Source organism: Lycorma delicatula, chromosome 5 (assembly GCF_047948215.1).
Source record: "Lycorma delicatula isolate Av1 chromosome 5, ASM4794821v1, whole genome shotgun sequence".
Taxonomy (NCBI): Eukaryota; Metazoa; Arthropoda; class Insecta; order Hemiptera; family Fulgoridae; genus Lycorma; species Lycorma delicatula.
In genome coordinates, this window is record NC_134459.1 from 67,457,902 (window position 1) to 67,477,130 (window position 19,229).

At 30.1% G+C, this 19,229-nt stretch overlaps 1 protein-coding gene across 6 annotated transcripts in view; it reads right to left on the reverse strand.

Annotated features, from left to right (window-relative positions):
* Window positions 1–336: 336 nt before the first annotated feature.
* LOC142325057 (palmitoyltransferase ZDHHC16B) overlaps window positions 337–19,229 on the reverse strand; it is a 53,073-nt gene continuing 34,180 nt past the window's right edge. The window contains exons 8-10 of one of the 6 annotated variants that reach the window (XR_012756480.1): window positions 18,339–18,409; window positions 17,294–17,473; window positions 337–648 (exon numbers count right to left, since the gene is read on the reverse strand). Coding sequence is in view for 2 of the 6 variants with exons in the window: in XM_075366358.1 (XP_075222473.1) it covers window positions 17,365–17,473; window positions 18,339–18,409 (180 nt within the window). In the remaining 4 variants the exon portion in view is untranslated. Of the gene's footprint in view, window positions 649–6,243; window positions 17,474–18,338; window positions 18,410–19,229 lie in introns of those variants that run through there. The other 5 variants (XR_012756478.1, XR_012756479.1, XR_012756481.1 and 2 more) reach the window with 5 other exon arrangements.

The window sequence follows — 19,229 nt, forward strand, 5'->3', positions numbered from 1 at the left end:
CCTGTGTACTAATCTTTACAGAGGATTGTTTTTTAATCTACGTATTACACATATTTTAAATGTAAGAAGTTAGATTTTAACACACTAATTTCACGATACTACCAGAATACCCAAAACAAAAGATAAACCTAAAGGATATCAAAGATGTATGAAGAACAAACAGCAGACATTTTGTGATCGTTATATAATGGTTAATTGCTTTTCGTTACAGTTAGAAGTTCTATGAAAATTAATCATTATTTCTGGTAGTTATAAATAAATAAAAAAGTGGATTATTAATACTATATAAATATTGAAGTAAACATTTCTTACCTTATAAAAAATTTATCGATGTGGAAACCGTTTCGTATTATTAAACATTTAACACGCACACACTAATTAGCAAGAGAGTATCTGACAATCACAAGATTCATAATGACAGTAATCGGGATTTTCCGCTAGTATTCGGTACATTCCGTATTCATTACCTTAGATTTGTACGGGATGACATCATTCGATGTAGTCGTGCTTTTTATTCTGAGCATGCGTCGATAAAGAAGTAGACCAGATCAGTGGAAATTTTATTGCAATGTTTGCTTGCATTTGAAAAATAGAATATCATTTAACCAGGCAAGATGCTTTATCGAAATTGTTACTTAAAACCATCCGCTGTAAACAACAAATTTATCCATCACATATTTTGTTAAATTTATTTACTTAAAATTTAATAAAAATAAAACATTTTTTAAATTATTTTATCTTTTCATAATTTAGGTCAAAAATTTGATTTAATTTTTAAAGATTAATTAATTAATCTTTTAATTTAATTAAAGTAAAAATAGATTTTCTTTTCAAATTTTTGTAAATTTAAAAATTAAGCAGACATGAAACGGATGTTTAATAGCTACCAATATTTTGTTTTACAATATTTTTTGTTTTATCTATAACAAACGTGAATTTCAAAAATTCGTATTAAATGTGTCCGAAAATGTGAACTTCATAGTATTTAATAATTTAAGGTCAATCCATTTGAAGTAACACAAGGGTGGTTGCTTGACCAATTCAAAAAAAATTTGAAACTTACCCACTTGTTTCCTACATGTCTCAGGACCTTAAAACTATTTTTTTATTTTTTTTTTTTTATTTAAGCAGTTTACCTGTGGTGGCCATTTTTGTGGCACATCTATTTTTGTGATTGTAAGGGTTTACGGAAAAATTCATAACTAAAAAACTATTGGTCCTGGAAGGATGAAACAAAAAGCAATTTATTAATATTTTCTCAAGGTAAAATATTGGTCCAGTAATTTATTTGCCTAACTCTCTTCTTTCTATGAGAAAATTACCAATAAATTTGAACATGAAAAACTGTGAAATTTCACTTTGAAAGGGTATTAATAGAACTTTCAGCATGTCTAATATTTTACCTTTAGCTCCTTCAAATGTGTTACCCGAGTTAATCGTTGATCTAAATACATTCCTAGAAATTTAACCCGCGTGTACATGCCTCAGCTGGTTCATCATGTAAATACAGTCTAGGGTCAACATGTTTCCTCAACCGGGAAAAGTAAATTCACTTCGTTTTCCCCGGGGAAAATGTGAATCCAGTAGATTTAAACCACGATTCTAAGCGGGTTATTGTGATTTGAAGCAGCCTCTCACCTGTAGCTAACGTTCTACATATTACGTAAATAGAAAACTCTTCTACAAATAAAGAATACATAACGAGTTATGTGTTCGCACGCAGTTTCTTATACTATTTATGTTACTGTAAATAAGGTAATCTGTTTTCTAATGTGAAACTTTCAGATACAGACTTGAACTTGGAAGTATTGACCACTGAGGAAACCCCTGATAAATGCAAGATTACCTGGTATACCCATTCATGAAGTGTATTAAGGATTCCTCTCCTACATGCCGCGTCGTAGGCCTTTTGCAGATCGAAAAATACAGCAGCCAGCCGTTGGCAAAATAAAAAGCCGTTTTGAATAGCAGCTTCCAGGGCAATTACGTGATCAATAGATGATCTAACCTGGCGGAAACCGCATTGTTCTGAGAGCAATTAGGACACCTCTCAAGGTACCACACTAGACGACGGTTTACATTAGTTCCATTACCTTGCTTAGGGTATTGGTCAAGGATAAAGGACGATAACTTTTGGGCGTGATTTATCTTTACTAGGTTTACTAAGTTTCAGTACGGGGATCACCAGTGCTTCTGACCAAGAATCTGAAAACACCTGGTCAGAGAATATTCTATTACAGATAAACAAAAGATGTCATAGTGCACCATCTAAGAGATGTGATAACATCCTGAGCCTGATATTATAATTTTCGGAGTAAGTGTCACGAGAATTATTCAAGGCATACCTTAGCTCATATAAGAAAAGGATACGTTTAATTCATTTAACGAGTTTCCAATCACCAACCGAATATATTCTACCTGCAACTTATATCTCACAAACTCAGGACAGTATGATGATGTAAGTGAAACTGCCCTGAACGACCTTCCGAATGTGTTCGCCATGTCAATGACGTGGTAACAAGGTCTCCGCCACTTTGCAGTCCAATCGGCTGCGGTGAATGTACCGATCCACACACGGTTCGAACCTTTCTCTATTCAATAGATGATGGTTTTGTCCGTTTTTGTTGGTTTTTTCAAGTGGACCAACAGTCACAGACAGATTTTTAATTGGGACAGACAGTAACCATGACTACTGGCGATATAACGGACCAATCCAGTAGAGCGCACGCGTACTGGAACTGGAGCTAAACTCAACTAAGTTCGCACAGGTGCCCAGAGGACATCGTTCGAGACTCACTACATAGAGCCATGCACCCATCGGCACAGTAGTTTCCACCTTGAATTACGGTTGCGTTTCGTAAGGTGTCGCAACACCACCGAGTGTAAGTGTAAGAAGAAACTGTGTACGATGTTGTAATGCAGTTGTGAAAGGGTATATGTTGTAATTTGTATAATGTTGTTGGTATATTGTAAACTGTTTAGCAGCTTTGGGTGTAGTAGGAAGAAAAGTTGCATAGGCTATGGCCGTGGGGATGCCAACCCCCAAAGTCTTAAAGAGTAAGACCCCCTCATCGGGGATTCTATTTATAGCTGATGTACAATTGAAGAGAAAGTGTATATGTATTGAAAATCTTCAGATATAATTAATTTGGTCCTATGAAATAATTGTTGGCGACTTAAAATTAATGTCATTTTGAACTTTGAACTTTAATGGAAATAATTGGAAAAAAATTTAAGAGGCTTGGAAAATTGTAATTTTATACTTTTTACTGTTTTTTTCCTTTCAAGTTTGTATATTTTAATTTTTCAGGTTTTTTTTTAGAGTAAATAGCATCATAAAAGCAAAGAGTTTTTGAAATGAACACATTTACCATAACTTCCATGGGAACTTTATTGAAATTAAGGTACACTACAGCCATAAATGTGAGCTTTATATTCATTATTCAACCAATAAAAAGAAATTACAATTGTTTATTGAAGATAATAAAATTAATCACATTATTAATTATCACCAAAATATGACTCAATTGATAAGCTGAATTTGACACATTTGAACTTGTTAATAAATTATATTACTGAGGTTAACTGCCATAAATGTATAACATTGTATTTTGCTCAAGTTCAATAAAGTGATCAAGGTCATGTTAAACGTCTTTAGTATATAAATCAATTAAAATTTTTAGTCTGTTAAATCTTAGTAATGCTGATTTGGTTTACCATCAAAATATTTTCTGATGTTTTGATCTGTCCTATTTAAAATAAAACTCAAGTATTTTTAATTTTTCATTGAATTTATTTTTATAAATTTTCCATTTATATCATTAAATAATATATCAATTTGAACGTTTATATCAATTAAATTATCAAAAATTTTACTTTTCTGGTGAATATAGCTAGAATAGGGGAACATGAATATTTTAAAGGAAAGTATTGTGATCGTCTCAAAAAAAGGGTATCAGGTGTTTGCAAATCTCTGTGTTTTAGGGTCCAACTGGTTCATCTAGACCAAAAAACATACATATATGCGTTCATGTACGTGTTGAACTGCATTTGGCCTTGTGTCTCAGTACTGACCTGGGACCTTAATCGATTTTCTTATAACTTAGCATTGATCATATTCATTTTTTTTACAAAATTTGTTCCGGGGGAATGAGTTTTCAAAATTCGTTCCAGAAAAAAAGGTTTTTCTTATAGCAAAAGAAAATTTGCTTGAAATATAGAAATTTTGATGCTTAAATCCAACTTTGATTACCATTGTAATCAAGAAAAAGCCCCATTTGATATAGGGGCTCCAAAATTTTTAAAAATTCAATAATGTTTTGTAACTTATATTACAATGTTTATTATGAAAATAAAGATAACTTTTAACAACTTAATTGCAAAGACTTTCTACTGAAGCCAAAAGGTTTTGTAAGAATGAAAAAGCTTGCAAAGCTTTTTCATTCTTACAAAAGTCGGTCAAGAATGTAAAAGCATTTTCATTCTTGACTGAATGGCATAGCCGGGAAAGTCAAGCCTTATTCTGCCAGCTTTTGTTATTTCTTTATACATAATACAATTTAACAAAGTTTATACCAAAACTGCTACTTTTTGAAAACTTCACCTTGAATTTTTTGAGCTTAATAAGAATTTTCTCAAAAACTTCTAAAAATCCAGTTGTGATACTGTTTCATATCAAATATCAATTTTATCTTAATATTTTTTGGGTCAAGAATTTTAGAATATCACACTACTTTTACAGCAGAAATCAGGGCAAAACCTTTTCACCAGCCCTACACGACAGAGAGTTTCTAGACACAAATTTATATGAAATTTTTGTTTCAACTCAGAAATACACTCCTAGAGTAGTGATGAAACTTTGAAGTATCACCCCATGAAACTTTGTTATCAGTATTTGCTATATCAATATACTGCAAGGAAGAATTCATAATTGAATAATAAATAAAGATTTATGACAAAAACTAATTATAACATTTTACTCGTATATTAACTGCATAATTATTGGTATACTAAATATAACTTTTCTTGGTATAAATATAAAACTTTTATATAAGAAAAGTATTTATTTGCTCATTTTGAAAAGATTACGCAAGATATGTTTTGAATAATTTGTGCAAGATTTACATATGACCTGTTGTAAGTTCAGAAGAATGTAAGATTATTTTAAACAATTGTAACAGATTCTTACACTATCTCTTTAATAAGAGTGGTGGTGCATTGGTTAATTGTATGTGCTCACACTTTTATTTTGAATGAAGTGCTACCATCTAGTGGAAAAAATTGAACAACTGTATAATAAATTGTATTCTGAACTATAAACAAAACATTGTTTACATTAACATTTATTATACTCTTTTTTCAAATTTTGTTAAAAAACTATTTTAGGCATAATTTTTTGAAATTTTATAGAATTAAATAAGTACAGAATAAATGTTATTGTAAACAATGTACTGTTTATGGTACAAAACACAATTTATTACACAATTGTTAGTTCAGTTTTTTTATTACTACTTTTCTTCATTTTGATTTTTTTTGTATTGTAATGTTTTTAACATTTAATAAAAACATTATTAATGAAATATATAAAATGAAAGGAACTGCTTCAGCATTTGCCTGTATGCATCAGGAGAAACTATGATAAGAACAACACCACAAATACTTACGACTCCCTATATTATAAAATGTTAAGAAAAATGCTGAAAACTGTAATAATTTGAGACCTAATTGATCTACTGGGATAGGCAAGGCTTAATACACTCAGATAATCAAGTCATACCTAATTAGGTCTTACCCAAAATTTTTTTCTCAACTTTGAGTTGAGATGTGAGTGAACATTGGTTCACACTAAATTCTGACACGGTAAGAAAAATGCTTAAATACTGACCACAAAGTGGCCAGGGGGTGCAGCCCCCTAGTTTAAAATGACAATAATTAGAGATGACAAGCCAGTAATGAAGTAGCATCAAAAGTAACATCCCTTCTTGTGCACTGCCAAACGAGTCATTCTGGTACAATTTACAAATCAAGAGATAACATTATTGAATTTCACCGTAGATGAAGTGGATAAAATTCAGAAATGTCAATGCATCATATAATTTAATGAAAAAGATACTTTTACGCAGTTACAAAATGCAGATTTTATATCCCATAAACATTAGGCAAATTCTTAGACTGAAAGATAATTAAAGTTCTTCGTCCAAAATGTTAAAGGAAAATGTGCAAAAAAATGTTGTTAAAGATAATAATAAATTTTATTTATAAAACTGACATAAAAATATTAAATACATATATTAAAAAATATTCATTAGAAATAACGATGTTAAAAAATTATCTAATGCATATAATTTTATCTCATTTTCATATGTACAAAATTCTACTCATTATAAAAAAAATCATATTTAAACAATTTAATTGAAATTAAAAATAGAAGCATGCTGGTAAGTTCATGTGATACTTTAAATTTCTGTGAATTCATAATTTCTAATACAATAATAAAAAAAGATCAATTGAAATTATAAAGCACCACACAAGGTGAGATGAGACAAATAATTCTTATATAGATAACAAGTATATATATTTATTTTAGGAGATCATAGACAATGCAGTGAAAAGGATACAATAATTTTATATTGAAAGAAATACTTTGCATGCCTGTGATGGTGATTACCAATGTATGTAAACTACTGCAAAAAATGCTGAACAGCAAGTCATCATCTAATCTTCGTAAACCAATTCTAATTTTGAATATATTAAATTTAACATATTTACTTAATATTTTAAAACTAAAAAATAACTACCGACCTCTAAAAATAATCAAACTTATTTGGTAAAATAAGGAACCCAGTAAATCTGTACAAGAGCAAATCAGAGACAATCAAAGAAACAAGGAAAGGTAAAAAATAACTTAATCATAAATGATTTTTTTATCGTACAATATTAATATAAAAGAATTTTTAATGAAATGGCTGTAAAATAAACTATAACAATGGTGAAATTCAATAAAAGAATTCATTTTTTGTTAAGTTACTTCCCATAAAATCTCTTTCAGAACAAAAAGTTTTGCACCTGAAATGAAGTTTCAGATGTATTTCAAGCTTAGCAGAAAATCTACAATTTTACTACAGCTAGAATAATGTTTTGTTTACAATTGCTACCAGTCTGCCTTAAAAAAGATTACAAATAATACAAGTTGTAAGTACTACATTGTATGAATTTCCATGATTGATTTACCTACAATTTTTTATTACAAAATCAGAATATATAATAGTATGTACTAAAAACGTTTCCACTGTCTTGTTCATGACACCTTTAGTTAAAGGAATACTTTTAGATTTTCTACTTCCATTCAATAGATATGATTAAAGGTAAGGCGCTAACCATTACATGAATTCCTTGCAAAAATCAAATAAGTAAATGTTACTTGTAAACTTAAACAAATAGCACCTTTTTTTCTATTAACTTCTCTGAAGCTCTTGCTTTTGTTATAAGATTTTTCCTTATATAAAAATTAGTTAACTACTCTATCAGCAGGAATTCTGAAATACTTGCAGCAATCATGGAATGTATTCATGATTCTAAAGAATGCTTTGTTATCACAGTTTGATTTTTATCGTACTAACAAACAGCTTTTAATCAAAATTTTTATGAATAAGAGTGCTCATGACAATCTAATTACAGGCTGACATATCTCTTCCGTCATATTTTGTCCAATGCATCTGAAAAAGCAATTACTTTTACTTATATTTGAATCCTTCATGTCACTGAAATACTTTGATCACTTGAATTTAATGAATATTATTCTTAGGAATGTTTAACCTGAAACTGGATAACATCAAATGCCAAGTGCAATAACACACAACCTGTTGTGAGGCAATAAAGAACAAACAGAATACTGGAAAAAATAACACAATTTTTTTTTAATAATTTAAATTTAGCTGTCATTAATCAATTTACATTACATTGTCAATATTAACCAATTCATTAATTTACAGCACAGACTAAATGTTACAGATCAAAACTACAATTAAGACTATCTCTTACTCATTGACAACATACACCCTTAAGTTAAGTTCTACTACTTCTACAGCTTGTGTAGAATATAATCTTCAATTTCAAATCATTACAGAACAATAAAATTTTTTCTTTTGTATGCACACCCTAATTTTGTACAAAAGGAAATAAATCTTTATAAGGAATCACAGAAAACGAAGTGCTTATTACACAAAATAAGCAAGTAAATATTTTAGAATCTACTTCAAATTTAAAACATGTTCTCACAAATAGTGTGCAGTGCAACATTAGAGTCGCTGGAATAACGGCAGCTTTGGATCGTACAAGTTTTCTTAATCCTAACATTTTTCAATTATCATTTAAAACACAATAATTAAATAAAAATTAAAACAGTCAATAATATCTTAATTTTCTATTCACTTTCCGAATATTAATTTGTTTAAAATGAATATGATGTTGCTTGCAATATGTGCTTTTTCACTTATTACTAGCATCATTTATTTAATGTTTTATCCTCCTCTTCCTTTATTAAAATAAAGAAAAATGAAGCATAATACTTAAGACTTTTTTCTTATTTAATCTTCAGGACCACCATTAGGTATTGCTTCAGAGGATGAGATGAATGACAATTTTTGTAGCGTGTGAAAATGCCATGTCTGATTGGGATTCAAACCCGGGACCTCCAGATGAAAGGCCAAGACGCTACCACTTGCGCCACAGAGGCCAGCTACTTCAGTGAATGATACAACATTAAATGCACATTATACAAGTAATAAAACAGCACAATTTTAAAAACTTTAAAAAGTGTTTAAAGAGATTTTAAATGCTTTTTAAATTAGACACAACTTTCCACAAAAAACATCAATTAACATCAAAATGACTACAAGTATTGAAATTGTCTTAATCTTAAAAACTATATTAATATTATTTATATTCAATAATAATTGACCAGCCTTGTATCTTTATAAAAAGATAACTAGATTTCCACCCTTTTTTTAATATACAATTTCACATATTATATTATTATATGTAAAATATTACAGCAAAGGGTATTAATGTTGTAGTAATCTACCTCTGTAGTTAGTTCTTAGATGGCACCACTGAAATGCTATATTGAAGAAAGAATATTAGTAAATAAAATTATAAGTATAATCTAACCAAACTTAACCTACACCCACTTCGCTCGCTAACCCAGGCTAGCGAGCAAAGTGAGCATAGGTTAAGTTTGGTTAGATTATTATATTTATAATTTTATTTCAATAAAAAGTTTCAGTGGTGCCATCCACGAATTAACTACCTACATCAGTGGATTGCCTACTAGATTAACACCCAGCAAAGTTACAAGAGCAGATTAAGTACTGTTTAAAAATAGGTTATGTACATGTTTTTCAATTATTTTTAAAAAAATCACAAAAAGTTCTTTCTACATTTTATATAACTCAAGGCTGTCATTAAAAATCTGAAAAGTAACTGATTATTAAATTAGTAAAATTCCCAGAATTTTACCTGGGTTAAATTTCAATTAACAGTAATTACTTTTAGCAGATTAAACAGTCATGTTACTTGAATACTTTGATCACTTGGAATAATTTAATGAGCTCCAGATCTGGACAAACTAGAAGTAGACAAGACAAATGGCCAGAAAGGGTTACTGGGCTTATAAGTTGATGTGAGGCAGTATAATCCACTAAAAAATGAAAATGTTCAAAATTTATTCTTACTAGCTCTTCTGTTCTCATAGAAACTTGCAGGCTGGGAGTGACTTACACTGACTAAAACTTAATCTTAAAGTTTAAACTTAATTCTTAAAGTTTATAAAGAATCAAAATTTTTTTAAAAATATTCTTCTCCTTTTCAAAATTATTCTTTTTCAAATTTTCTGACTTAAAAATAATTTTATGAAAAAAAAAAGCTGGCAAAGAATTTCAAAGCTTCTGGGCACTAACCCTTGTATTCAATAATATTTTTAAATGGAAGTAATACAATAGAATTAAGTTAATTAAAATTTATTAACTTTTCAAGAAATTTTAATTATTATTACTCTTATCTGAATTTACTACGCAAAAATCTAACAATATTTAGTGCCATGAAATTAATCATTTTATTAAATTAAATAAACGAAAATAAAAATTGTGAATATTAATATCAAATGATTATAATCATTACTACAATTAATAATAGTAAAAATAGGTTTTTATCAACTTAGCCGACCAGGTACAGAAAGATATTAAACTAATAATTGGAAAAATGATCAAAATATTCAGTGTAAAGAAATTTGGGTCTGATATGACTCCCTTGATCAAATGGCACTTTACCTTAAAGGTTATGCAGTATTAAAAGTACCAGGTGTTCAAAAAAAGGAATATCAAGATTTTAATTTGTTATATATCTTGGGCGAGGGTGTTGTTAAAGCTAGAATCAAAAGCAAAAATTAAAGTTTAAGTTGCGCACATGGCCGTAGATTGATCCTTATCTTTTCAGTTGACAGCATCACTAGCAACAATGGCAAATCCTGAACAGAAAGTCTTCAGTATTTTGCAGTTTGCTAAATGTGAATTTGTAATTACACTTCAATGTGCTTTCCGTTTAAAGTTTAATTGTGATTCTCTAATTGACAATAACATCTGTCGATGGCATAATTGGTTTGAAATGACCAGATATCTGTGTAAAGGGAAGCATAACAGATGACCAAAGAAGTCTGAAGAAAATGTTGAAATGCCAGGGGACTTCCTCCGTAGTCATAAAACATTTGGCCAGCCACAAATTAGCAGTGCCAGTGATGTTGTGGAATGTTTTAAGGAAACACTTCAATATGCATCTACACCACTTACAGCTGTTACAGGCTTTGAAGTCCACAGACTACAGATGTCGACTTTGTAATAAAAATTCTGCGCAGTATGAAGATGACAACTTTCTTGATTGTGTTGTATTTAGTGAACAGTTAACATTTCATTTATTGGCAAAATTTACAAACACACAATGTCCGGCGATCTTGAGATCAGAAAATCCTCATGAACTCTAACAATGCAAAAGGGACTCCCCAAAATTAAATTTTTCTGTGCAACACCTAAAAGTAAGTTTATTGGCCATTCTTTTTATGGTGAAGCAAGCCTAACCGAGTTACTTATTTGGATATAATGTGTACATGGCATTTTCATAAACTGGCAGATGAACTAGAGAATTTTAATAACAAGATTGTACACATCACTAGAATAACTCCAAGGATTGTGGAAAACATCAATTTTCTACAATCGCTGGAAAGGTCAGTATGAATCGATGAAAGAGCTTGTTTGCAGTGGCCTCCAAGGCCTGAAGTGACATCATTTGATTTTTCCTTAGGGATTTATAAACAATCTTGTGTATTTGCTACCTACTAATCTTCCTGATTTAAGGTACAGCATTGAAGCAGTTGTCACTACCATTACTTCAGACATGCTAGTTAAAGTATAGATGAACTCTCTTACTGGCTGGATGTGTGCCATGTGATTAAAGGTGTTCACATTGAATACTTGTAAGGAAAAGTTGCTAGATTTACTCTTTCATTTTATTTGTGATTCATTACTGTAAGTCAAAGTTAAGAGATATTAATAGCTTTGAAATCCCAATATTATTTTATACCCACTCTTTAAAATTGAAAAAAAAAAAATTAATTCTTGGTAAAAAATTGTGGGTTCCAGTAAACCCCCTTGGTCAAATGATGTTTTTTATCTTCAAAATTATACAGTATTTAAAATATAATTGCTAGAAAAATAATTTTTTTTCTAAAAAAAGTACTGTATTTTAAAAAAGGTCAACATTTTTAAAAGTTTTTTTTTTACATTTCTTATACTTTTATCATATCAACACTAAATTTTCTACAATTACTACACAAAAAAGTTGAAAATTAAAAATGGTAAAACATTTACAAAACTACAAAACCCAAAATTTTGGCCGATCACTATACTTTCCCTTTATCTTATACTTCCCCTTTCCATTTATTTTCAACTCCTTATACTTTCCTTTTCCCTTTTTCTGCAGCTGCTGCTGCTGCTACTTCTGCAGCAACAGAACAGGGTAAGTAAAAATACAAACACAATTTATCTTTTATAAAATTTTGTTTAAAACTTTTATCTGATTTTTTTTTTTTTATAAATTTGAGAATTTTCTAATTATCAGTAGGCTCTTCTATTTACAGCAAAAAGAATAAATAAAAAATGTATTAGAAAATAAGAAGAATCAGAAAACCATGTCACTTCTGAAAAGTAGGACTCTAGGCTTCTAGGCTATTAATATTATCATGAATAAGAGTATTAATTCATCTAACGGGGACATTATATAGAGTATTATTTCAAAATATGTTTAAATCCCAATCAGTCCAAAATCACTTGCAGCAATAAGAAAAGTTTTATATATTACCCATGAAAATTCAAAATTTTAATTTCTTAAAATTATGACTTTTTATTATTTCTCATTAACTACGTTTCACACTATTTTTACTTTCCTGCCCAGTGCTATAGTTATAGAACGGAAAGTATGATAATCTGTCCAATTTAGGCACACATGATTTTCACAAGTCCTTTATGTTTTGACACCTAAGGAACCCAAAAAACCATATGGAAATTTTCAGAATATTTGTATGTATGTAATGTGTTTGGTGTTAGGTGTCACACCACCCTAAATCACCTTATATCTCCTGAACTATTTAACTGATTTAAACCCCAAACTTGGGCAAATTACTTCTGTGTATAGGACATTGATTCCGTTAAATTTTCAACTTAAAAGGTCCACGGGTTGAGGCTGTATAGCAAGGTGTCCCTCAGTATCTCGAGATTTTGCCTAATTAAGGTCTTATTTTTTTTATGCAAATTGTTAACAATTAAAAAATAATATTTAAAAAAAAAAAATTTTTTGCAAAATCACACCCCTATCCCAAAAAATGCTCTAAAGAAACTAGTTTTTTTTGGCATAAAACGCTTTCATGTTACCATTGCCCAGTAAATAAACTACTGGCTAAGTGCGTATAGTGTGCCATTAGTACCCTGTCTGCAAGGAGCACTAATATAGAACTAAAGTACACATGGTGTAGTCATCTGCTATGTTGTAATGTCACAGGTGACTGGTAGAACTAAATAAATTAATAATATTTAAAGTGTAAAAATGCTTTTTAGGGTGGCTGCTTGTACCACCACACCTGCACAAATGAAATACAGTATGTGCACGTGTTTTAGTTAGTATCATTGAATTAAATATACAAAAAATATTATATTTAAATAAAATGATAAATATTTTTAATTATGTTGCGTGTGAACTTGTGTGAAAGCCGTGTGGTGGGAATGTCCTACAATTGTCTTGTCAGCGATTTTTAATTACCTATGATTCAATTTTGATTTATTTTAAATTCCTATGGTCTGTTCAAAAAGTCTTCACTTTTTTCTTACGTATATCTACAGCCAAGTGTACTGTATAAACTTTGATGTATTCCATTCCTGATGTGAAGCAAAATTCTGCTGAAGCCTGATCAAATGAACAGAGAAAGCAGTTGTCTTGGCCAAAAAGTGTAAGACAAGACATACATGTGAGCTGGTATGAATTTTCTGAACTATCAAATCATACTGCATGAATTCATGAACATGTGCAATGTAAGCATTATTATTAAGAGTTGCTCTGAACACAGGTTGTTATCAACTAACTTATAAACATCTTTACGAGGATGGGGTGAAAGTTCCAGGCCTCACACAGAGATGGCGCTAATAGCTTTAATTTCTTGACGACATTGCATGATTTCATTCTTCATTTGATTACTGTAAGATTTTTAAGTAGCTGCATTTCTTAGTACAGTATTTACAGTCCATCAAAGTGGATATTAGGGTGGTTTTTAGAAAATTCTAGAAATGAATGCAGTGATTAAATACTTCTTTCTGAAAGGCTTTAGTGCAAAGGAAATTAAGAGCTTAATATGACACTGGGAGACTCTTCTCCATCAAATACAACAGTTAAATGCTGGGTTGCAGAGTTAAAAATGAGTCAAACATGCACTAGCGATGTATGTCGAAATGGATGCCTTTCTGAAGTGAGTCCAAGAATGGCAGAAAAAGTGCATAAAATTGTTTTGGCAGATTGATGAGCGACAGTAAACAAGTAAGCAGAGACTGTAGGCATGTCAACAGAATGCATATGTAATATTTTGCAACAATATTTGGGCATGAACAAGCTGTGTGATAGATGGGTATCGCATCCCCAAAATCAGTGCTTAAAAACATTTCAGGTGATTGTCTCGAACTCTTTCGTCGCAATCCAGATGAATTTTTAAGTTGATTTGCAATAGTTGATGAGACTTGGGTTTATCACTACACTCCTGAGACAAAACAGAACTCATACAATAGGTTGTAAAAGGTCATCTGGCTCAAAAAAAAGCAAAAACCGACTTTTTGTGTGAAAGAGTTATGGCAACTGTTTTTTGGGATGCACGTGGAATAATTTTCATTGATTATCTCAAAAAGGGATGAGACAATAAATGCTGAATATTATGTGACCCTATTACAACATTTCAGCGATGAAATTAAGGATTAATTACCACATTTTGCAAAAAAAAGAAGAAATGTTTTTCTATCAAGTCAATGCTCCAGCTCACACTTCAGTCATTGCAATGGCAAAAATCAACGAATTATGGTTCGAACTACTCCAACACCCTCCATAATCATCTGATCTGGCTCCCAGTGACTATCACTTGTTTCCTAACCTAAAAAAATGGATTGGAGGGAAGAAATTTTTGACGGCTGAAGAAATAATAAAAAAAAAAAAGTTAATTATTGAGTATATTGAAAAAAAATAGGGTCAATTGTATTGTTTTGATACTGATAATGATACGAATATGATTGGTGAATTTGTGATTGATGAATACACTACAATTTTTTTATTGATGTTTGTTTTATTCCTGTGATTGGTCTAATAATTACTGATACGATTAGCGGTATTATTATTAAATTTTAGTCTAATTAGTTGTGTGGCTATAATTGTTGGGATGATTTTTTTGATTGTTATTATTATTATTACGCATGTGTTTAATTTTATTATCTATATTATTCCTGGTAATCACAGATAGAATGGTGTCATTCCTATTTTTGTTAGAATTCCTACAGTTATTAATGTTCTTTCATTAACAGGATAGTTAATGATTAATAATTAATGTTTAACTTGTGAGATGACGGGCATCGACTGCTTCAGTCATATTGCCCTACAAAAATGGAAATTTTTAGTGTATGAAAAATGCCATGCTTGACCGGGATTCGAACCCAGGATATCCGGATGAAAGGCTGAGACGCTACCACTCCACCACAGAGATCAGCCATTTGAGAAGTTATTGTCGACTAGATGATTATTTTAAAGAGTTGGATAATTCAATGTACGAACTGGCATAAGTGCTCTTATGGAAACGCTAAGCTAAGGGTATAGACCTTAATGGTGACTATATTGAAAAATAAATCAAAATGCACAACAAAAATTATGTTTTCTTATCCAGGCCTGGAACTTTTCACCCTACTCTTGTATAAAACAAGCCACTCTTAACAATATACAGAGCTGATCAATCAATATGTAATGAAATATACACACTGATCAACATAAATTTATTTTATAAATTTCTGAAAATGATTACCAAGTTTAAAGAAAAATTTAATATATATTCATTATCATGAAAATCAATTTATAGTATCACAAAATTCTATGGGCACATGAACAATAGCTGTAACTCTGCAGCTCAAAGAATAATCACAATAAAATAATGAAATCAATGACACATTAATCACAAAGAATGCCACAACACAATATCACTTACCTAGCAACACCATAACTTTTCACTGGAATGTTGCTTGAAAAGTTCAGAAACTTTTAATATGTATCTCATTATTCCTCAGATTTAGCAGTTTATTACATGCTCTTCAAATTTATTTTTGTTAATAGTTCGTTCTTTTATTCTTAATGATATATATTACATGGTTTTATTTTTAATATAGCTATGGAACCCTATGATTAGAAATTATTTTGAAATTCTCTTTTTGATATTCAAACAATTCTGTTTTTTTTAGTTTGATGAATACTCAAACCTGCCTACTCCATGAGTTGTCAGTCAGTCTCTTTACTCTTTCTTGTATGCACTTAATGAATGGTTGACATAACCAATTATTAGGAAAGAAGTTACCATAACATTGATAGAAACATCAGATAAGTTTTTGCAGAAAACCTGAATTAAAATACATTCTCTTTTTGTAGTAGTCTTATATAATAGACAGGTCAAACCCAATGCAGGATATTTGGTAATCTTTTCATAAACTCATTTATTTAAATACCCTCACATTCTAAAATCAGGTGAACTGTTCTCTTGAGTTTTCTTGTACTCTTAGATATTTTGTTTAATGTTCAATTCCTAAAGCGATGCAATTAAGTAAAACTTAAGTTAAAAGATAAGTAAAACTTAAAATTCAATATCCAATTACTTCATAAATTATTGTACTTTGAATAAAACAAATGAATAACCTTTCACATAATAGTTTTCTTCTAAACACAATTTTTAATCCACCAATCACACCTTTTTGTCACTAAAATTAATTACATAATCTGGTAGTTATGTGACATGGATTTCATCACAGGTGTTAACCAGAAACTAATCGATAAAACTTATGCTAATCTCCAATATATCCAGAATAATTATTTCACACTTATTCTGAAAGGCTACATTTCATCCTCCTTATTTCTACCACGTAAATATCTACGTATTTCAACCATCCTTGTTGAAATACATGAGAAGCATGCCAACATTGTAATAACTTTCTTTTCTTTTTTTAACCTCCGGGACCACCGTTAGGCATTACTTCAGAGGATGAGATGAATGACAATTTTTGTAGTGTGTGAAAATGCCATACCTGACCAGGACTTGAACCCGGACCACTGGATGAAAGGCCGAGATGCTACCACGTGTGCCTCAGAGACCGGCAACATTGTAATACTGAAGAAACAAAAGTGTAGGTCACTTCCATCATTGCTCAATTTACCACTTTACTGAAACATTACCAATTGGGGATCAGATAACATCATGTCTTTTGTGTGTCCTGTCACTCCTTAACCCTTAGGTAAACATCTGCTATTGCAGTCACAGTTGTTGTTCAAGAATTCAGACTGAAGATAATAAATTTTATTTCACTCATCGACATCTAAACAACCTTTGCAATTCATAACGAACTAGTAAATTAAATAAAAATCTGTTAATCATGATTATTTCCATTATCTGCGATGCTACTCAGGTACTAACCTTTAACACCAGTTACTTCAATCTCAAACTGATCCTTTTCCTTTTAATAAAAATTCATTGAAATACTGTATTTAAGCAATTTTATATTTATTATCACTTTCTTCAGAATGTATTGTGGTCCATGTAAGCCCATCTCCAGCAGGAGGATGAGTGGATGGAAATACTACACGCCACCAAAACCTAAAAAAATAAAATTATGATAATTCTTTTATGTTTAAATAAACAAATACTTAGAATGAACAAACTACTAAACATAGATAAAAATATCAAAAACGTTTAATACAATAATAATAAAAGCTTAATATAATCCTAAATATAAACTAAAAATCTTTTCACTGCTAAGAATGTAAACTTAGAATTTTCATACAGGATTCAGCACATTGCAGGAATCACTTTGCATGACAACCAGGAGTGTCCTACAATCTTAATATCATCAAAAATGGAGTTTTCTTAGAAAGAGGAAATTTTAAAAAGTATACATATAATAATAAAGAAGTATTTTCAGGTTATCTGGAACCTGATTTGTGTATTCCATTACTCCCATATATGACGAAAAAAAGATTCTCTAAAATTAAATTAATTTTTCTTATTAAATTGATTAACATTTATAGTAAAAATTTGTTTAGGCAATCTGAATGAGATACCTTCCACCTCTAAAATGGAATAGCCATCCTCAAGTATATCAAACATTGTAACTCAACCTAAAAATAAAATATATATTTTTTTTTTAATTTTATATCTTTACTTTTCAAATAATCATTTACTTCCTACAGAAGTAACAGGTGGATGTCCAATTAAACTTTCTAAATGATATATGAATTAGGTAGTGTATGAAAAACAGCATACCTGAGTGGGATTCATACCCAGAATCTTTCAGATGAAGTGCAGAAACACTACAACCCAACACATAAGTCAAGTGGAGTGGTGACCTTCAGTGAGTTATATTAACAATAATTATAAATAAAGGTCAAATTATAAAGTTAGTATCTCATCCAAAACAGCTTTAGACAAAAAAGTATATACACGCAAATATATGGTATCTAACCTGTTCCTGCCTCCACCCATAAACAATCTCCAGTTTTTCTTTGGACCAAAATTGTATGGATTAATATATATCTGTAAACATTTAAATATAATATCTTAATGCACAAAAAAATTACCACAGCTTTAAAATATTTTAAAGAGAAAAATCTTTTAAACATTACATTTTTTCATGAATTCATCATTTATAAAAACTATTTTATAAACAATCAGCACAATTTACCAATACTTATCTTATATCATTACATTACTTCCTACTTTTTTCCTAAAGTTAAAAAAAGTCAATCAATGCTCCTTCAAAAGAATAAAACCATAACTGACAATAACAATGAATACCAACTAGATATTTTATCTTAAATAGAGGTGCACAAATTATACCCTTCTTCCACACCAGTGGCAAAGGATTACCACTCTCAATCATCAAAGAAAAGTTCTTGGAAGCAAATTAAGAAAGAAAGGAAGGGCTTTATGAATTACTTTATTAATTGAAAGGGCTTTATTAATTGAAGGAATGCTTTATGAATTACAGGCAGTGATAATTTAATAGTGTTGGACAATAAAATATAAAACTGATTATTGCATATTGCATGAAAATAGGCTATGAACTACGAAAAATTGAGATCAACAAAGTTTTAACAATTTAGTTAAAGAGAATAACTCTCGTAATAGGAAACCATGCCTACATTGTCTCCTTAAATTTATTCCTGAAAAAAAGACATAAATTTAAATTCAAAAAGCCGCATAACAATAAAAATAAGTGAACAGTACAGATAAAAACACAACTAACAGAATTAAAACTTTAAATTGGAAATATTTAAATAAGACAAGTATAAAACTCACTTTATGCTCCCATAATGAAACATAAAAACACAACATAAAAAGAAAGTACACTAAA